The sequence below is a fragment of the Suncus etruscus genome, chromosome 17, assembly GCF_024139225.1.
Source record: "Suncus etruscus isolate mSunEtr1 chromosome 17, mSunEtr1.pri.cur, whole genome shotgun sequence".
Taxonomy (NCBI): domain Eukaryota; kingdom Metazoa; phylum Chordata; class Mammalia; order Eulipotyphla; family Soricidae; genus Suncus; species Suncus etruscus.
The window spans coordinates 36,126,066-36,145,695 of NC_064864.1; the positions used below are offsets into that span (position 1 = coordinate 36,126,066).

The 19,630-nt window shown below is 40.3% G+C and overlaps 1 protein-coding gene across 1 annotated transcript in view; it reads left to right on the top strand.

Annotated features, from left to right (window-relative positions):
• TNKS2 (tankyrase 2) overlaps window positions 1–19,630 on the top strand; it is a 78,464-nt gene that overhangs the window by 36,840 nt on the left and 21,994 nt on the right. The window contains exons 12-19 of the mRNA XM_049790802.1: window positions 89–260; window positions 4,118–4,197; window positions 6,883–7,028; window positions 9,318–9,483; window positions 12,400–12,619; window positions 15,830–15,939; window positions 16,948–17,136; window positions 18,924–19,176. Of these exons, the coding sequence (XP_049646759.1) occupies window positions 89–260; window positions 4,118–4,197; window positions 6,883–7,028; window positions 9,318–9,483; window positions 12,400–12,619; window positions 15,830–15,939; window positions 16,948–17,136; window positions 18,924–19,176 (1,336 nt within the window). The remainder of the gene's footprint in view (window positions 1–88; window positions 261–4,117; window positions 4,198–6,882; window positions 7,029–9,317; window positions 9,484–12,399; window positions 12,620–15,829; window positions 15,940–16,947; window positions 17,137–18,923; window positions 19,177–19,630) is intronic.

A 19,630-nucleotide genomic window follows, 5' to 3' on the forward strand; every position in this document is an offset into this window, starting at 1 on the left:
AATAATAGCAAGTGTTGAATACATGATAAATAGGTATTAAAATTTGCCTGGTAGTCTAATTTTAGTTTTTTTTTTTTTTATCTTTAAGGTGAATGCTCTGGATAATCTTGGTCAGACTTCTCTGCACAGAGCTGCACACTGTGGTCATCTACAAACCTGCCGCCTACTTCTGAGCTATGGGTGTGATCCTAACATAATCTCCCTTCAGGGCTTTACTGCTTTACAGATGGGAAATGAAAATGTGCAACAACTTCTTCAAGGTAGTATATGCTTCCAGGAAACTTTCTATTGTTTGCTTTTGGATTTGGAGACACACTGCCAAGGGTTACTCCTTGGAGTTCTCCCTATGGTGCTCAGGGAATCATGTGCTGGAGATTGGACTTGGATCTGTCCATTAAACTATCTTTCTACAGGGCTGGAGCAATAGCACAGCAATAGGGCATAAACTATTCAGTCCTGGGAGTTTGGGGGGGGAGGGCAGATTGGGCACACCTGAATGCTCAGCAGCTCTCCTCACAGGACCAACCATACTGGGATGGTTGGATTGAACTTGGTGCTTACATACAAGGCATACATACAAGGCAAGCACCTTACCATCTGTACGATCTGGAAATTTTATTTTTTTTCTATTATTTTCTAGTTTTATTAAACCCTGTGGTGGTAAGTACTCAGTGCATTGCTTCGGGATAGTATGTGGTGCCAGGGATTGGAATTGGAGTCAGCTGCATGCAAAGCAAATGTGTCCACTACTATCCCGCTGGCCTCTTAAATTAAAAATAACCAATATATTAAAATGTTCTACTATTTTGGGCCAGAATGATAGTATAGCTGATAAGGTGCTTGCCTTGTATATGGTTGACCCAGCATACTAGGTTGCCTCCCATGTACCACCAGGAATGATTGCTGAATGCAGAGCTAATAGTAACCCCTTTGCATTGCCGGGAATAGCCCAAAAAGAAACACGTTTTTCTAACTATTATAAACTAGTTATATTCAGTGTCAAAAGCCATTTTCTTAGTTACGATTTTGTTCAGGTGCTTTTGTTTGCTTGTTTGGATTTTGCCCCCAGTTTATCTGTTTTTGCTTTATTTTAGAACCAGCAGTCTTTACTCTTGGTTCTGTGCTCAAGGATATCTCCTAACAGGCTTAAGAATCATATGGGGGGGCTGGAGAGATAGCATGGAGGTAAGGTGTTTACCTTTCATGCAGAAGGTCATCAGTTCGAATCCCGGCGTCCCATATGGTCCCCCGTGCCTGCCAGGAGCAATTTCTGAGCACGGAGCCAGGAAATACCCTGAGCACTGCCGGGTGTGACCCAAAAAAAAAAAAGAAGAAGAATCATATGGGATGCTAGGAGCCAACCTGGGTCTGCATTTGTGCGAGACAAGCGCACTATCTATTAAACTATAACTCTAGTCTTGCCCAGTGTATCTTAAGTAAATAGCTGGCCTCCTGAATTCTTATTCAGAAGCTAAAAAGTAAGATAAAACAGTTGATAGGGCCAGAGAGATAGTCCCCAGAAACCCACCAGGAGTGATTCCTGAGGACAGAACCAAGAGTAACCCCTTAATGCTACTGGTGTGGCCCAAACACCAAATAATAGTTGATAGTTAATTTTAAAGAAAGTTATACTTTTTGGGGCAGGAACAGTGGCACAGCGGTAGGGCATTTGCCTTGCACATGCTAACCTGGGATGGACTGCGGTTCCATCCTCTGGCATCCCATATGGTTCCCCAAGCCAGGGACAATTTCTTTTTTTTTTTTTTTTTTTTTTTTTGGCTTTTGGCTTTTGGCTTTTGGCTTTTGGGTCACACCTAGCAGTGCTCAGGGGTTATTCCTGGCTCTACGCTCAGAAATCACTCCTGGCAGGCTCAGGGGACCATATGGGACACTGGGATTTGAACCACTGACCTTCTGCATGAGAGGCAAACGCCTCATCTCCATGCTATATCTCCGGCCCCAGGGGCGATTTCTGAGCACATAGCCAGGAGTAACTCCTGAGAGTCACCGGGTATGGCCCAAACCTCTTCCCCCACCCCCCAAAAAAAGGAAGTTAAACTTTTCATTGAGAGGGTGGTTGTACCACACCCAGTTGTGCTCAAGGATACACCTACTGGAACCAGGATCAGCTGTATTCAAGGCAAGTATCTTAACCCTTGTATACTTTCTCCAACTCCAACAAAGGAATAAAAAACATTTTGTTTTCTTTGTTTTGTTTTTGGGGACTAGTCAAGGACTTCTGGCTTGGAGCTCAGAAATCACCCTAGTGGGGTGCAGGGGACTATATGTGATGCTCAGGAATCAACCCAGGTTGGTTGCATGCAAGGCAAGAGCCCTACCCTCTGCACTGATTCCTCCTACCTGAAAGGAAAATTTTTTGTTTTTGTTTTTGGGCCACACCCAGCAATGCAGAGGTTACTCCTGGTTCTCCACTCAGAAATTAATTTTAGCAGGTTCATGGGACCATATGAGATGCTGGGGATTGAACCCTGATTGGCTACATACAAGTCAGATGCCTGCACGCTGTGCTGTTACTCCAGTCCCAGGAAAAACTTTTTTTTTTTTTTTTTTTTTTTTTTGGTTTTTGGGCCACACCCAGCAGTGCTCAGGGGTGACTCCTGGCTGTTTGCTCAGAAATAGCTCCTGGCAGGCACGGGGGACCATATGGGACACCAGGATTCGAACCAACCACCTTTGGTCCTGGATCAGCTGCTTGCAAGGCAAATGCCGCTGCGCTATCTCTCCGGGCCCCCAGGAAAAACTTTTAAGGCAATTGTGTCTTACTAGAGTAAGTCACAGTGATAAATTACACTCGAGAGGGGCCAGAGTTATAGTACTGTGGGTAGGTTGTTTGCTTTGCACATAGTTAGCCCAGGTTTGTTCTCCAGCATAAGATCCCTTGCCTGCCAAGAGTGATTTCTGAGCACAGCCAGAAGTAACCCTGAGTGCTGCCAGTGTGGCCCAAAAATTTAAGAAAAAAAATGCAAATAGGGGCTGGCATGGTGGTGCTAGAGGTAAGGTATCTGCCTTGCCAGTGCTAGCCTAGGATGGACCGCGGTTCAATCCCCCAGCGTCCCATATGGTCTCCCAAGCCAGGAGCGACTTCTGAGCGCATAGCCAGGAGTAACCCCTGAGCGTCACCGGGTGTGGCCCAAAAAGCCAAAAAAAAAAAAAAATACAAATAAAGACTGGCCCTATGGGGGGGAGTTTTTTATTTGATTTTGCTTACTCCTGGTTCTCAAAGTTATTCCTGATGGGCTCAGAGGACAATGTTAGGTGCAATCAATATGCACCTTACCTTACCCACTATATCTTCATTCCATTCCCATCTTCACTCTTTATTTTAATTCCTTCCATCTAAGCCTTAGATATACCTTAGATTCTAAGGTATATAAGATTTACTATATTTAAAGAAATACAGCTATTTGTATTATAAAACCATGTATTAAATAGTCCTATACATTCTATTCCAAAATATTTAGATTAAATAGCTACATACTAGCATGGGTTAAATATTTCAATCTAGAAATCTGGTTCCATAGATTTTAGTGTCTTGATTACTTCTGTGCATTTAATTATTCCTCTATGCCAGTGGTCGACGAGCAGCTTGCAAGCCACATGGGACTCTACGCTTTTTTGGGGGGGTGGGGGGTTCCACACCTGGCAGTGCTCAGGGGCTACTCCTGGCTCCACGCTCAGAAATCGCTCCTGGCAGGCTCGGCAGACCATATGGTCTAATTAGAAATACTCTGGACTAGAGCTGGGTACTGAAAGGAAATAAAGTGATTTGCATGATACCCCTTCAATAATAATAGTATTGCTGACCACTGTGCTTAAAAGGAAAATAATGGGGTAGGTAGAGAAGGAAAGTGTTGGCCATAGAGACAGTCTGGGGGTGGATAAGAGATCGGGGAGATAAGATGCAAAGTTAACTGGGAGAAATTGTGGCAGGAAATGAACTCTGGTGAAGGGATGTGTGAACATTGTTAGGCTGAAACTCAAATATCAACAACTTTGTAACTATCTCTTGGTGATTTAATTAAAAAAAATTTTTTTAAGTTTTCAGAGAATACCCTTATAAGTTGATCTTACCTTCTAATCATTCTTTTCTTTTTAGAGGGTGTCTCATTGGGTAACTCAGAAGCAGACAAACAGTTGCTAGAAGCTGCGAAGGCTGGCGATGTAGAAACTGTAAAGGTAAGATGTAATATTTTATTTTATGTTTGCTTGTTTTTTACAGTATTTAACAAATATATACTGCTACAGTAGATTTACTTAGTACTATGTGCCTTATTTTGAATGGAGATAAAACTAATTAGTTCTCTGTAAATAAAAGTCATTGAGGGGCCAGAGAAGTAGTGAAGCTGTAGGGTGCTTGCCTTGCATGCGCCTGACCCAGGACAGACTCAGTTTGATCCCTGGCATCCCATATGGTCCCCCAAGCCAGGAGCGATTTCTGAGCACATAGCCAGAAGTAACCCCTGAGCGTCACTAGATGTGGCCCAGAAAGCAAAAGAAAAAAAAAGTCATTGAATAATGAGTAAAAAGAGCAATTTCGGGGGCCGGGCGGTGGCGCTGGAGGTAAGGTGCCTGCCTTACCTGCGCTAGCCTAGGAGACGGACCGCGGTTCGATCCCCCGGCGTCCCATATGGTCCCCCAAGCCAGGAGCGACTTCTGAGCGCATAGCCAGGAGTAACCCCTGAGCGTTACCGGGTGTGGCCCAAAAACCAAAAAAAAAAAAAAAAAAAAAGCAATTTCGTGTATAATTAAATACTTTGCATTCATAAATTTAAATAACTGCATGTTTGTGGAAATGGATTTTGTTTTTAAGAATGTTGGGCCGGGCGGTGGCGCTGGAGGTAAGGTGCCTGCCTTACCTGCGCTAGCCTAAGGAGACGGACCGCGGTTCGATCCCCCGGCGTCCCATATGGTCCCCCAAGCCAGGAGCGACTTCTGAGCGCATAGCCAGGAGTAACCCCTGAGCGTCACCGGGTGTGGCCCAAAAACCAAAAAAAAAAAAAAAAAAAAAAGAATGTTTCCCTGTAAAAGAAAGGATAAATTAAATTACAGAACATTATTATTTTATAATAGATAAATATATATTGTCACTACTACACTACTATACTGTTGTTTAGTTTTTCTTTTTTTTTCTTACTCTGACTCTGTTTGAATACAATAATAACATAATATTGCTGAATTCATCTGGACTTAAGTGTATTTTCTTCTGTAGATCAACCCCGTTTAGCAATTAAATATCCCATCTCCTATAGCAATATTCCTGAAATAGCCCTTCCTCGGGTTGTTTATTTTTACTGTAGTTCTATGTAATGTCTTAATGGTTCCATATATTTCCACACTTAAAAGAGCAATACTACTTTTCAGTTCATGAAATATAAGGTAAAAAAACTCAGATGTCTAAGTCTTCAGTAAAGTTGTGGAGTGGTGGGGGAAGTTATGAGGAATGGAGAAGTTAGAATGGGAATTTGTTTTTATTATTCTTACTGTTATTGTTATTTCTGATTTTTCATTCTCACTGCTTTGTGGTACCGCAATTGAACCTACATCCACACACTTGCAAGACATGCATTCTACCACAGAACTACATCATAAGCCCAACAGCTTTAATCTTCATAGAGGCCAGAAAAGACCTTGCTCATCCCCAAGATTTGATCAGCCCCCAAGGCTAAAAGTTTTGTAAAAAGTTGTATTTCTTTATGGTATTTATCTGTCCAGAAAACCACTAGTAAAAATATCTGGAACTGCAAAAAAAAATGGTTTACATTAGTGTTAACATATATGCTTTTAGGGGCCGGGTAGGTGGCGCTGGAGGTAAGGTGTCTGCCTTGCAAGCGCTAGCCAAGGAAGGACCTCGGTTCGATCCCCCGGCGTCCCATATGGTCCACCCAAGCCAGGGGCGATTTCTGAGCACATAGCCAGGAGTAACCCCTGAGCGTCAAACGGGTGTGGCCCAAAAACCAAAAAAAAAAAAAAAAAAAAAAAAAACATATATGCTTTTAGTTACACTAGCATTCTGGGGAATGAAGGAGGGAGAAAGGGATATATGCTTGGGAACAGGGATGAAGGGAGGACAACACTAGTGGTGATGGATATTCCCCTGATTCAATGTTAATATGTACCTAAAATACTACTGTGAAAGATATATGTCATTATGATAAAAAAAATTGTATTTTATTCAGAAATGTTCTTTGACTTACATGTATTATATTAATTTTATGTTATGTTACTATATTATGTCAGTTTACCTCAATATGTTAATCAATTTTGTCTCTTGAATAAATTCTTACAATAAAAAAAAAAATCTGTCCAAAAAGACCCACAACATTCGATTTTAGATTTTCTGTGAATAAAATACAAATGTGGGTCTTATGATTCAGTAGTAGAGCACCTCTGCCTTACAAGCATAAAACCATGAGTTCAGTACCCAGCAGCAGACCACTAACTGAATTAAGTGCTAGCAGTACTGCCATTTGTGATGCCAGTACTTCTACTCTACCTCAACATATATCTTTGCCACGAAGTCAAAATCACTATTGCTGGTAATTGTTATTTAGGTCACCTTTATTTCAATAATAGTAATATTTGATGTAGCTTAAAAGATGATAAAATCAGGAACCGGAGCAGTGGTGTGGTAGGGCATTTGCCTTGCACACACTAACCTAGGATGGACTGCGATAGAGTAACCCCTGAGTGCTGCCGGGTGTGAAAATAAAAAAAAAAGAATAAATAGGAAATGGTTCTAAGAATGCTGCTTTTGATAGGACAAATAATTTAGAAATGTTAATTTTTTCTACTAACTAAACTTGAAATCAAGAAGTCCAGATATGTGAAGTGAGATTATATGACTTCTGTTTTATTCTTCAGAAATTGTGTACTGTTCAAAGTGTCAACTGCAGAGACATTGAAGGGCGTCAGTCTACACCACTTCATTTTGCTGCTGGCTATAATAGGGTGTCTGTGGTGGAGTATCTGCTACAACATGGAGCTGATGTGCATGCTAAAGATAAAGGGCAAGTGTTTAGCCTCTCTTTATTCAACATTTAAATGGAAATCTGAAAATATTTTTATGATACCTTTTAGGGAGATGTTACCAAACGTTAAGTTAAATATAGCTTCTTAATTTCATTTAAGATTTTATGACGGGGCTGGAGAGGTGCCGCTAGAGGTAAGGTGTCTGCCTTGCTAGCGCTAGCCAAGGAAGGACCACGGTTCGATCCCCCGGCGTCCCATATGGTCCCCCCAAGCCAGGGGCGATTTCTGACCGCTTAGCCAGGAGTAACCCCTGAGCATCAAATGGGTGTGGCCCAAAAAACCAAAAAAAAAAAAAGATTTTATGATAGCATTTACATAAAAATGTATTTGCTTAACACTTGTTTTGGGAGGTTTGGTTTTGGGGCCTTAGGACCAGGTGCGATACCAGAGTAAATTTACCCCATTTTGGCCACATGCAAGGCAAGCCCCCTACCTATTATTGCTCTGAACCCCTTTTTTTTTTTTTCTTTTGGTTTTTGGTTTTTGGGCCACACCCGGTAATGCTCAGGCTATGTGCTCAGAAATCGCTTCTGGCTTGGGGGACCATATGGGACGCTGGGGATTGAACGGCAGTTCGTCCTAGGCTAGCGTGTGCAAGTCAGACACCTTACTGCTTGAGCCACCACTCTGGCCCCTATTTTTTTAATTTATTGGAAGAGGGGGGACTTTTTTGAACCACACCCAACTATGCTCAGTGTTACTCCTGTCTCTCTCTTCAAGAATCACTGATTGCAGTGCTCAGGTGACTATATAGGGTGCCAGGGATTAAATCCAATGGCCGTGTGCAAGGCAAGCACTTTACCTACTATACTATCTATCTGGCCCAATTTGTAATTTTTTTCCAATTTATAATTTTATAATGACAAAGGAGATCACTTTAACATAATACAGGGTTATAATATTATAAATGTCTGAGTTTACATTATTGATATTTTTATGTTTCTGTTTATCTTTAGACTATTTTTCTTTAAAAAATAGCATTTTAGGGGCTGGAAAGATAGCATGGAGGTATGGCATTTGCCTTGCATTCAGAAGGAAGGTGGTTCGAATCCCAGCATCTCACATAATCTCCCGAGCCTTCCAGGAGCAATTTCTGAGCGCAAAGCCAGGAATAACCCCTGAGCGCTGCTGGGTGTGACCCAAAAACCAAAAAAATAGCATTTTAAAAATAATAAAATAGGGGCTGGAGTGGTGGCACTAGAGGTAAGGTGTCTGCCTTGCAAGACAGACTGTGGTTTGGTCCCCCAGCTTCAATCCCCCTGCATCCCACATGGTCCCCTCCCAAGCCAGGAGTGATTTCTGAGCACATAGCCAGGAGTAATCCCTCAGCGTCAACGGGCATGGCCCAAAAACAAACAAACAAAAGGACTTTTAAAAAAAATAAAATAATGCACTGGTGAAGGGGGTATTCTGTTTATGACTGAAACCCAGCTACAAACATGCTTGTAATCATGATGCTTAAATAAAGATCCATAAGGTCCCCCAAGTCAGGGACGTTTTCTAAGCACATAGCCAGGAGTAACTCTTGAGAGTTACCAGGTGTGGCCCAAAATCCAAAAATAAGAATAACCAAACCAAAAAAAATTTTTTTATTTTTTTTTGGTTTTTGGTTTTTGGGTCACACCCGGCGGTGCTCAGTGGTTACTCCTGGCTGTCTGCTCAGAAATAGCTCCTGGCAGGCACGGAGGGACCATATGGGACACCGGGATTTGAACCAACCACCTTTGGTCCTGGATCGGCTGCTTGCCAGGCAAACGCTATCTCTCCAGGCCCCAAAAAAAATTTTTTTTTTTTTTTTTTGGTTTTTGGGCCACACCCGGTAACGCTCAGGGGTTACTCCTGGCTATGCGCTCAGAAGTCGCTCCTGGCTTGGGGGACCATATGGGACGCCGGGGGATCGAACCGCGGTCCGTCTCCTAGGCTAGCGCAGGTAAGGCAGGCACCTTACCTCCAGCGCCACCGCCCGGCCCCCAAAAAAATTTTTAATAATAAAATTATAGCACTTTTAGAAGTTGTGATAATTCTTGATATTAATATGGATACTTATCATATATATTTTGTATTATATATTCCTTGCCATTTAAAATTTTTCTTCTACTCTCCCCTTGTCCCCAATAAATTCCATTGCTGCTTTCAGTAAATTTAGGTCCTATAAAATAGGATCAATAGAGGATCTTTGGTAACTCAGATTTGCCTGCTATATGTAATTACTTAATTTAATTTATAAAGTCTTTGTGCTGTGTTGTTCATTTATCTTTTTGTTTCAGAGGCCTTGTTCCACTGCATAATGCATGTTCTTACGGACATTATGAAGTTGCAGAACTTCTGGTTAAGCATGGAGCAGTAGTTAATGTAGCTGATTTATGGAAATTTACACCTTTACATGAAGCTGCAGCAAAAGGAAAATATGAAATTTGTAAACTTTTGCTTCAGGTATATTAAAATAATTTAATATATTTTTACAGTTCATTAATTAGTGAAACTAAAACTAATATGATGATAACAAGCAAAGTTATATGATTCTTTTTTTTGTTTGTTTTTTTGTTTTGTTTTGTTTGGGGTCATACTTGGTTGTACCAGGGCTTCCTCATGTCTCAGTACTCAGGGATGTCTCCTGGCTATGCTCAGGTAACAATATCGATTGGCAGCAAGCAAACCTAGGTTGGCCCCATGCAAGCAAGGCAAGCAACTCGCCTGCTGTACCATTCCATGACACCATTTATGTAATTATCTTACCATATTTCAGAATAAATCAATACTGTCATATTTTAATCTTTAATATGTCTTGGTGGGCTTAGTCCTAGCGAGGCTTGGAGATCATATGGGGTGCCAAAGATCGGTCAGACACATGAAAGGCAAGCACCAGACCCATTGTACTATTTCTCCAACCCGCACTTGTACTTACTGTTGCTTAGAATCTGCTATCATTATATAATAGTTCTCTATATCTTAAATTTTTTCTATTATAGTAAAAAAAAACAATATTCTTGAATGCTTTACTTGAAGGTGAAAACCTTCAAGTGAAAACCTAAAATAATAACAAAGCATGAATAATAAAATAATAACAAAGCATGAAATTTTAATGAAATATGTGCTTTTGGTTAGTTTAAATTTTTTACTGTATAATTTTTTGTTTTGCTTTATTTGGGGGGCTGCACCCAGATGTGTTCATTGCTTATTCCTGGCTCTGCATTCAGGGAGTGCTCCTTCTGGGGTTTGGGGGACCATGTGGCATACCAGGGATCAAAACCAGGTCAGCCACATACAAGACCAACTGCCCTACCCACTGTATTATCTCTCTAGCCCCTGTATTATTTTATTTTTAAAGCATAGAATTGGACCAGAGAGATAATACAGTAGGAATGGCACTTGCTTTGCAGGAAACAACAGGGTTCAGTCCACCTGGCACTGGAAATGATCCCTGAGCTCAGAGCCAGTAGTAAGCCCTGCACAACAACAACCAAAAAACCAAAAACAATAAAAACAGTCTTTTTGTTGCTGCTTGGGGGTTTGGTTTGATTTTGGGTTTGGGTACTTATGTTACTCCTAATTCTGTGCTCAGGAATGACCCCTGGCAGTAGTGATAGAATCATATAGGAGTTGGCTGCATGAAGTAATTATCCTTATTCTCTTCACCTTGGGGTTTTGCTTTTATTGACATAACATTGTTACAAAACAGTATCAGTATTTATATTTTAGAGGTACCATGTCACATACTCACAGCTTTCACCACTTGCCATCATTAGACTCTTCTTAGCTCAGCTTCCTTCCTATTTCTCCATGGGATCCACCTATAAGCTCAGTTCTGTAGCCACAGTTTAGGAGGTTGTTTTATCTTCTCCAAAATTCTATTGTGTCTGCATACAACATTCTCTTCCTATCCACTCATTTGTCATTGGCTATTGGGGTTGTTTCCAGATCTTAGTGTACAGTGCTACAGTCAAAATGGGTCAAAATAACTTTTTGAACTGATGTTTTGGGTTTCTTTAGCTAGCTATCTAGAAATGCACATGTAGATACTAATGTTTTGATTTTTTTAGAAATCTCCCTACTGTACACCATCATGTAAAGATATGCCAATTTAAATACTACCAACAGTGAACAAGACTTCCTTTTCTCCATTCCTTCCCCAGCTTCTTCTATTGTTTTGTGACTTTTTGGGGGTGGCGGGTGTTGAGTCACACCCGGCAATTCTCAGGGGTTACTCCTGGCTCTATACTCGGAAATTGGAAATCGCTCCTGGCATGCTCGGGACCATAAGGGATTCGAACCATCGACCTTCTGCATGCAAGGCAATTGCCTTACCTCCATGCTATCTCTTTTGTGACTTTTTTTTTTTTTTTTGGTTTTGGGTTTTTGGGTCACACCCGGCAGTGCTCAGGGGTTACTCCTGGCACCATGCTCAGAAATTGCCCCTGGCAGGCACAGGGGACCATATGGGATGCCGGGATTCGAACCACTGTGTTTTGTGACTCTTAATGTAGGCCACTCTAATAGGTGTGACATGATGTCTCATTGTTGTTTTATTGTTCCTAATTTTTAGTGAAATCTGGGTTTTCTATTTATATTAACATTTTAACAGATAGGAATAGTTTACTATTTTCCCACTTAGATTCCGTTTTTCCCCCTTGCTTTATTACTATGATTAGAAGATTTCCCATAGTAAGTTGAATAATCTTTTTTTGTTTTGTTTTAGTTTTTGGGTCACACTGGCAGCACTCGGGTTACTCCAGGCTCTGTGCTCAGAAATCACTCCTGGCAGGCTCGGGGGACCATATAGGATACCAGGATTCGAACTGCCATTCTTCTGCATGCAAGGCAAACGCCTTACCTCCATGCTATCTCTCCAGCCCCAAGTTGAATAATTTTTATTAGAGTAGACAATCTTGTCTTGTGCCTGATCTTAAAGAAAAAAGCTTTCCGTTTTTGTAGTAATCTCTGGTATTAGTGGGTTTGTTGTATATGACATTTCCTATATTAGAATATGTCCCTTCTATCTCCATTTTGTTGGGGTTGTTTTTATCATAAGTGGATATTGAATTTGCCATGTTTTTTTCATCAAATGATATTTATCTTTGCTAATATGTTATATTAACCTACTTGCATATATTAGACCATCTTTTCATCCCTGGTATAAATCAACTTTATCCTAGGTCACTATATAATTTCCATTTAGTGTGTTGTTAATTCGGTTTGCTAAGATTTTAAAGTCTTTGTGTCTTTATCAGTTACATTAGCCTTTAAGGAGTGTCTCAATACAAAATACTTTTCTTTGGTATAGTTACCCTATTTTCTCATTCCCAAGGACAAACTTAAGCCAAGTCCTCTCTCTATTTTTCACATGCCCAGCATGGTGCAGACCCTACCAAGAAAAACAGAGATGGAAATACTCCTTTGGATCTTGTTAAAGATGGAGATACAGATATCCAAGATCTCCTAAGGGGAGATGCAGCTTTGTTAGATGCTGCCAAGAAAGGTTGTTTAGCCAGAGTAAAGAAGTTGTCTTCACCAGATAATGTAAATTGCCGTGATACCCAAGGCAGACACTCAACACCTTTGCATTTAGCAGGTAAGTGAATCCAGTTTTCATAGATTTATGCTGGTGACAATTAAGATTCATTGTGACTGAGCAAAATATATTTTCTATAACTAACCAAAAAGATTCAAACTACATTTTTTTGTGGGGTGGAGAGTGCCACTTTTGGATGTGCTCAGGGATCACTCCAGGCAGCTTAGAAGACAGACTATTTAGGGTTCTGGAGATCGAACCGAGGTTGGCCATGAGCAAGGCAAATGCTGTCCCTTCTATATTGTTGCTCCCTCCCCTACTTGATCATTTTCTAGTTTCTGTCAAAGATACTGCATTTCAGGAATATTCTAGTAATACTGTGTTGCATTTAGTTGAAAACAATTGGAAAAGTCTCTCGCAGTCACTCTGAGGTCCTCACAAGTAAGGCTCAGGAGAATTGGAGATTCCTTCCAATATTTCTTGGCATCCAGGCTTAGAATTCAGTGTGAGGGCCCAAGGATGCCATGCTGTTTGGGCACTTTGGCATGATATACTGCCCTGAAATCTTGACATTCTCCCGGGGACTATGTGATGCCAGGGATCAAACTGGAACAGCAGCCTTTACCAAACCTATACTATCTTCCCAGCTCCCAGAAAGACTTTTATTTTCAATATAATAATAGTTTTTTTTTTATTGTAAGAATTTATTCAAGAGACAAAATTGATTAACATAATGAGGTAAGCTAACATAGCATAATATAGTGACATAACATAACATATAATATAATTGATATAATAATGTAAGTCAAAGAAAGTTTCTGATTAAAAACATTTTTTTCCATAATGGCTTATATATCTTTCACAGTAGTGTTTTAGGTAGTTTTAATACTTTTGTTTTGGTTTGGGGTCACAACTGGCAGTGCTCAGGGATTACTCCTGGCTCTATGCTCAAAAATCACTCCTGGCAGGCTAGGGGGTGTATATGGGAAGCCAGGATTCAAACCACCATCCTTCTACATGCAAGGCAAATGCCCTACTTCCATGCTATCTTTCTATGTTTGTTCTATACTTGCGCTCAATCCCTGTATTTGTATCAAATAACACTCTTTACTGTAAGAGCAAGAGATGTGCCTAAACAGTAGAGCACTTGCCTTGTTTTTATGAAGTTCTGGTTTCAATACCTGGATCCACCCTAATACTAAGAAAAATAAACACATAATTTGCATTGCCTTACAAGGTAGGTGACATTTTGCTTGATGAGTACATTTAGAAAGATCAGGTTTGGGGCCCGGAGAGATAGCACAGCGGCGTTTGCCTTGCAAGCAGCCGATCCAGGACCAAAGGTGGTTGGTTCGAATCCTGGTGTCCCATATGGTCCCCCGTGCCTGCCAGGAGCTATTTCTGAGCAAACAGCCAGGAGTAACCCCTGAGCAACACCGGGTGTGGCCCAAAAACCAAAAGAAAAAAAGAAAGATCAGGTTTGGAGGCTGGAGCGATAGCACAGCAATAGGGCATTTACCTTGCACACGGCTGTCCTAGGATGGACCACAGTTTGATCCCCTGGCATCCCTTATGCTCCCCCAAATCAGGAGCCAGGAATAACCTGAGTATCACTGGGTGTGGCTCAAAAATCAAAAAAAAAAAAAAAAGAAAGAAAAGAAAAAAGATCAGGTTTGGGGCAAGAGAGATAGTATTGTGGTAGGACGCCTGCCTTGCATGCTGCCGACCTCGGTTCAATCCTCAGCATCCTTAATGGTCCCCAGAACCCACCAGGAGTGGTTCCTGATTGCAGAGCTAGGAGTAACCCCTGATCATCACTGAGTGTGGCCCCAAAAAACTAAAAAGGTTGGGGGGAATCTTAGATTTTCCTGGTCCTCATTAGCACCTCTTTGGAAGTGCTTGCCAATCCCTCCCAAAAAAAAAAAAAATATTTCAACATGCCAGGTTTTTTGTTTGTTTTGTTTTGGAGAGAGGGAGGGTTGGGCCACACCTGACAGCATTTGGGTTACTCCTGGTAGGCTTGGAAACCATTTGGGATGCCGGAGATCAAACCTGAATTGGCCATGTGCAAGGCAAGCACCATACCTGTTGTGGTATCACTCTGCCCTCCCTCCTTTTTATAAAAAAAAATAACAAGTTCAAATTTTATTTCATGACTTTAAAAGCGTATAAGTTTTGCACCTACTTTGAGAGAGGGGTCATTCTAAATTCTCTTAAAAGTTCTCTAAAAAGTGGCTGGAGAGATAGAATGGGGGGGGGGGTTCCTTGCCTTGCACATGGCCAACATGGGTTCAGTCCTTGACATCCCATGTGGTCCCCTGAGTAGTGCCAGGAGTAATCTGAGCTTTGCCAGGCATGGCCTCCCCCAAAAAATTTTTTATCTCCAAAAGCGTGTGTTAGTGGGCTTTTCAGAAACAGGACTCAGAGACTCCTCCTGATAATTCCGTTATGCCAGTCAGTTGTCTTCCTAACTTGGGTTTTCTATGTCTGGATTATTTTTACTTGAGACTATGTACCTGAGTTCTGGAAGTTGTATGTAGACACGAAGACAGAGCTTTAGGTAAGATTGCTTTGAAAAGAAACATGTAAACAAATCATTGTAGCTGAAGAGTTTCTGTAATGCATCAGTATTATCATGGAAGTTTCCAACTTCATGTTTGTTGGAGCTTTTTGTTTTTGGTTTAGGGCAATACCTGTCAGTGCTCAGGTATCACTCCTGATGAGGTACAGGAGGAGACTTTATGAAATGCCAGGGATCGAACCCAGGTCATCCACATGCAAAGCAAGCTTTCTACCCATCTGTACTATATTCTCAGTTTCATAGACTTTCCAACTTGAGGCCAGTAGGCAGGGGCTGGAGAGCTGGTCTATAAGCTGTGTGCTTTTCATACAGGAGGATCAAGTTTGATTCTCAGCCCTGCAGTGGTCCCACAAAAACACCACGGGAGAAGTCCTGAACATAGAACTTGGAATAATCCCTAAACACAATAAGATGTGACCCCAAAGCAAACAGCAACCAAAAAAAAAAAAGAAAACTAATGGGTAATTTTCCCCCCATAATATAAAATAATCTTTATGCAGGATAGGCAGATAACGTAGAATTAGAGATCTAGATTTCATTCTCAGTACTTCATGGTCCTTTGAGTATCACCCTGTCACTGAACTGGGAGTAGCCCCCAAGGCACTGACATTTATGGCCCAAAAGCAAAGAAAAGAATGACTATTGTAATTCTCTTTGTTAAAAGTGATTTTTTTTTTTTGCTAAATTAGCTGGTTATAACAATTTAGAAGTTGCAGAATATTTATTACAACACGGAGCTGATGTAAATGCCCAAGACAAAGGAGGACTTATTCCTTTACATAATGCAGCATCTTATGGGGTAAGTTCTCATGTTACCTTTCAAAATGAAAATCTGCATTTTAGTTCAAAGAGAACTTAGTTTTACTTTCTCATTTATTTCACGTGAAGTAAATGTAAGAGCAAAAGAAGTTAAGTGACTTTAAAGATTTCAATTCCAATCTATTTTAAGCTTTCTATGTTACAAGCAGTACAGTTTTAAAAGTATTCTCTTTATCCTCTTAGCACCTGTCTCTTGTTCTCGGTGAGATAATGGTGATTGTCTCTTAGTATCTAGAAAACATTTGGGTTGATAGATATATTTAGAGAATCAGATGCCTTTATTCTTAACTTTTTTTTTTTTTGGTCTTTGGGCCACACCCGGTGACGCTCAGAGCTTACTCCTGGCTATGCACTCAGAAGTCCCTCCTGGCTTGGGGGACCATATGGGACACCGGGGGATCGAACCGTGGTCTGTCCAAGGCTAGCGCAGGCAAGGCAGGCACCTTACCTCTAGCGCCACCGCCCAGCCCCTATTCTTAACTTTTAACAGCTCTGAATTCTATAGTTAGTATTGGTCTTAATATAATTTGAGTAATTGAGGAAAATTGATCATTTATAAATTGACTTCCAGAATTTACATCACTTGGATAAATGAGATTATTCTTAAAATCATATTAATTTAATTCTTCCTTGTATAGAATTATTGACTGTTTTCTAGAAGATTCTTAAAATACAGAAATGTCTGTCCTAATTTATTTTCAACACAGTAAGTTATGATGTTGAAAGAAACAGTTCTTTCATTTCCAGATTAAATTTAAAAATAGAAAAAAAAAATGGTGCAGACTAGTTCTTAAGAACTAAAGTGTGGGACCAGAGAAATAATTTAAAGAAAAGGAAATTGACCTTAGTCAATTGACGATCACTGCATAAGGTCCCTCTAGCACTGCCAGGAGTACGTCTTTTAAGTACCAGTGGGTAGGATCTATCGCAACAAAAATATCAAGTGATTGCATATTTCAGACTGTAACAAGAGTATTTTCTTTTATAGCATGTGGATGTAGCAGCTTTACTAATAAAGTATAATGCATGTGTCAATGCCACGGACAAATGGGCTTTCACACCTTTGCATGAAGCAGCCCAAAAGGGACGGACACAGCTTTGTGCTTTATTGTTGGCCCATGGAGCTGATCCTACTCTTAAAAATCAGGAAGGACAAACACCTTTAGATTTAGTTTCAGTAAGTGATGGGCTGTTTGAAAAAATCTCAATGTTTTCTTCACTTATAAATCACATGGTCTTCATGGTTAATTTGGAACATTTTGGTTTTAGACCAATTTAAAGTTACGACATCTTTATTATTAAAATGCACTTTTGAAAATGAAAAATTAAAGTACAAGTAAAATAGCTTTTGTATTTTAGTTGAGTAGCTTTTTTTTTTTTTTTTTTTTTTTTTGGTTTTTGGGTTTTGGGTTTTGGGTCACATCCGGCAACGCTCAGGGATTACTCCTGGCTCTGCGCTCAGAAATCACTCCTGGCAGGCTCGGGGGACCATATGGGATGCCGGGATTCGAACCGCCAACCCTCTGCATGTAAGGCAAACGCTTTACCTCCATGCTATCTCTCCAGCCCCACTGGAGTAGCTTAACTGATGTAGGGTCTTAATGAATCTTCAAGACTTGGGGAAAAAAACCGTTAGAATTTTCATTAAGGGCCGGGAGAGATAGCACAGCGGCGGCGTTTGCCTTGCAAGTAGCCAAAGGTGGTTGGTTCGAATCCTAGTGTCCCATATGGCCCCCCCGTGCCTGCCAGGAGCTATTTCTGAGCAGACAGCCAGGAGTAACCCCTGAGCTCCGCCGAGTGTGACCCAAAAAAAAAAAAAAAAAAAAAGAATTTGCATTAAAAATTTTTCTGCGGGGCCAGAGAGATAGCGTGGAGGTAAGGCGTTTGCCTTTCATGTAGAAGGTCATTGGTTCGAATTCCGGCATCCCATATGGTCCCCCGAGCCCGCCAGGAGCGATTTCTGAGCTTGGAGACAGGAGTAACCCCTGAGCACTGCTGGGTGTGACCCAAAATCACAAAGAAAAATTTGGCGGGTGGGTTGTTTTTTACATGACTGAAACCCAACTACAATCATTTGTAATCAAGGTATTTAAATAAAGATATGAATTTTAAAAAGTCCATTATGAACAACTTTGTAACTGTGGGGGAAAAAAACCCAACTCTATTATCACCCTGTAACGAAAGTGCTTAAATAAAATAAATTACAACTGAAAAAAATTTTTTTCTTTTTCTTTTTTTTTGGTTTTGGTTTTTGGGCCACACCCGATGACACTCAGGGGTTACTCCTGGCTGTGCTCAGAAATCGCTCCTGGCTTGGGGGACCATATGGGGCGCCAGGGGATCAAACCACAGTCCGTCCTAGGTTATCGCGACCGCTCCAGCCCCTGCATTTAATTTTTGCTGAATGTTAAGTATATTAATTGAGTATAGTTAAAGAAAGCATATGCCACTCAACAGATTAATAAGTATACTTGAGAGAATTTTTTCCCATTCTGTTAGATTTGATTTGAATGATTATCTTTGTGACTTTCTCTCAAATATTTGAGAAATAAATACATTGCTGATTACTTTTCGAGAAATATAAATATCATTCTCTTTGGTGCTTACATCTTTCAAAGTAATTTGATAACTTTGAAACTTACGAATACCATTTCAATAATTGGTGAATTTCTACATTATAACTGTTTTCTGTGATGAGTCAGTATCAAAGTTGTTTTTCATATTTCACATTTAATAATTTAGAATTCATTCTATATGTCTTGGAAAAGATGCTCAGAATTACAGTTTAACTATTACCTGTTTGTTTTACTTATTACAATAATAATATAATATTATAATATAATATATAATATAATAATAATATAATATGGTATGGATTTGCTGGGGTTTTGCTAATATTTATGATAGGTACGTTAAAATTTTAAAGCTTGCTGATAGCACATTTCTTCTCTCTAACATGTGCAGGCTGATGATGTAAGTGCTCTCCTGACAGCAGCCATGCCACCTTCTGCTCTGCCTTCATGTTATAAACCTCAAGTACTCAGTGGTGCACGAACCCCAGGAACAACCACAGATACTTTGTCTTCAGGTCCATCTAGTCCCTCAAGTCTTTCTGCAGCCAGCAGCCTTGACAACTTATCTGGGAGTTTTTCTGAACTGTCTACACTAGTCAGCTCAAGTGGAACAGAGGGTGCATCTGGTTTTGAGAAAAAAGAAGGTAAGTTATTTTTCTAGAGGAACTTTCTAATTGGTATTATAGCCAAGCATCATTTAAAATGCTAAAAATCGTTCTTTTTTGATCTGAATACAATTGTTTATACTAAGCTAATTAACAAAAATGTATAGCCTAAGTTTTTTGTCTTATATTGTTTGGGTTTTGTTTTGCTTTTTAGACCCCACACCCAAATGTGCTCAGGGCTTTCTCTTAGCTCTGTGCTCAGAGATCTCTCCCAGTGCTTATCCACTGTACTCTCTTCCAGCCCTCCTGATGTATTCTTTAGAGGTGAAGTCTTTTTTAAAGCTTTTGAGGTTTTTTGGTAAATTATGCCTTTATATTATTATTATTATAGAATTCTGAAATATTTTGACCATATTTGATACCTGAATACTTAGTCTCTTTCATTTCGAGTTTTCACTTTAATGTGTTCCTTTTTGTTATTTTTAAATAGGGA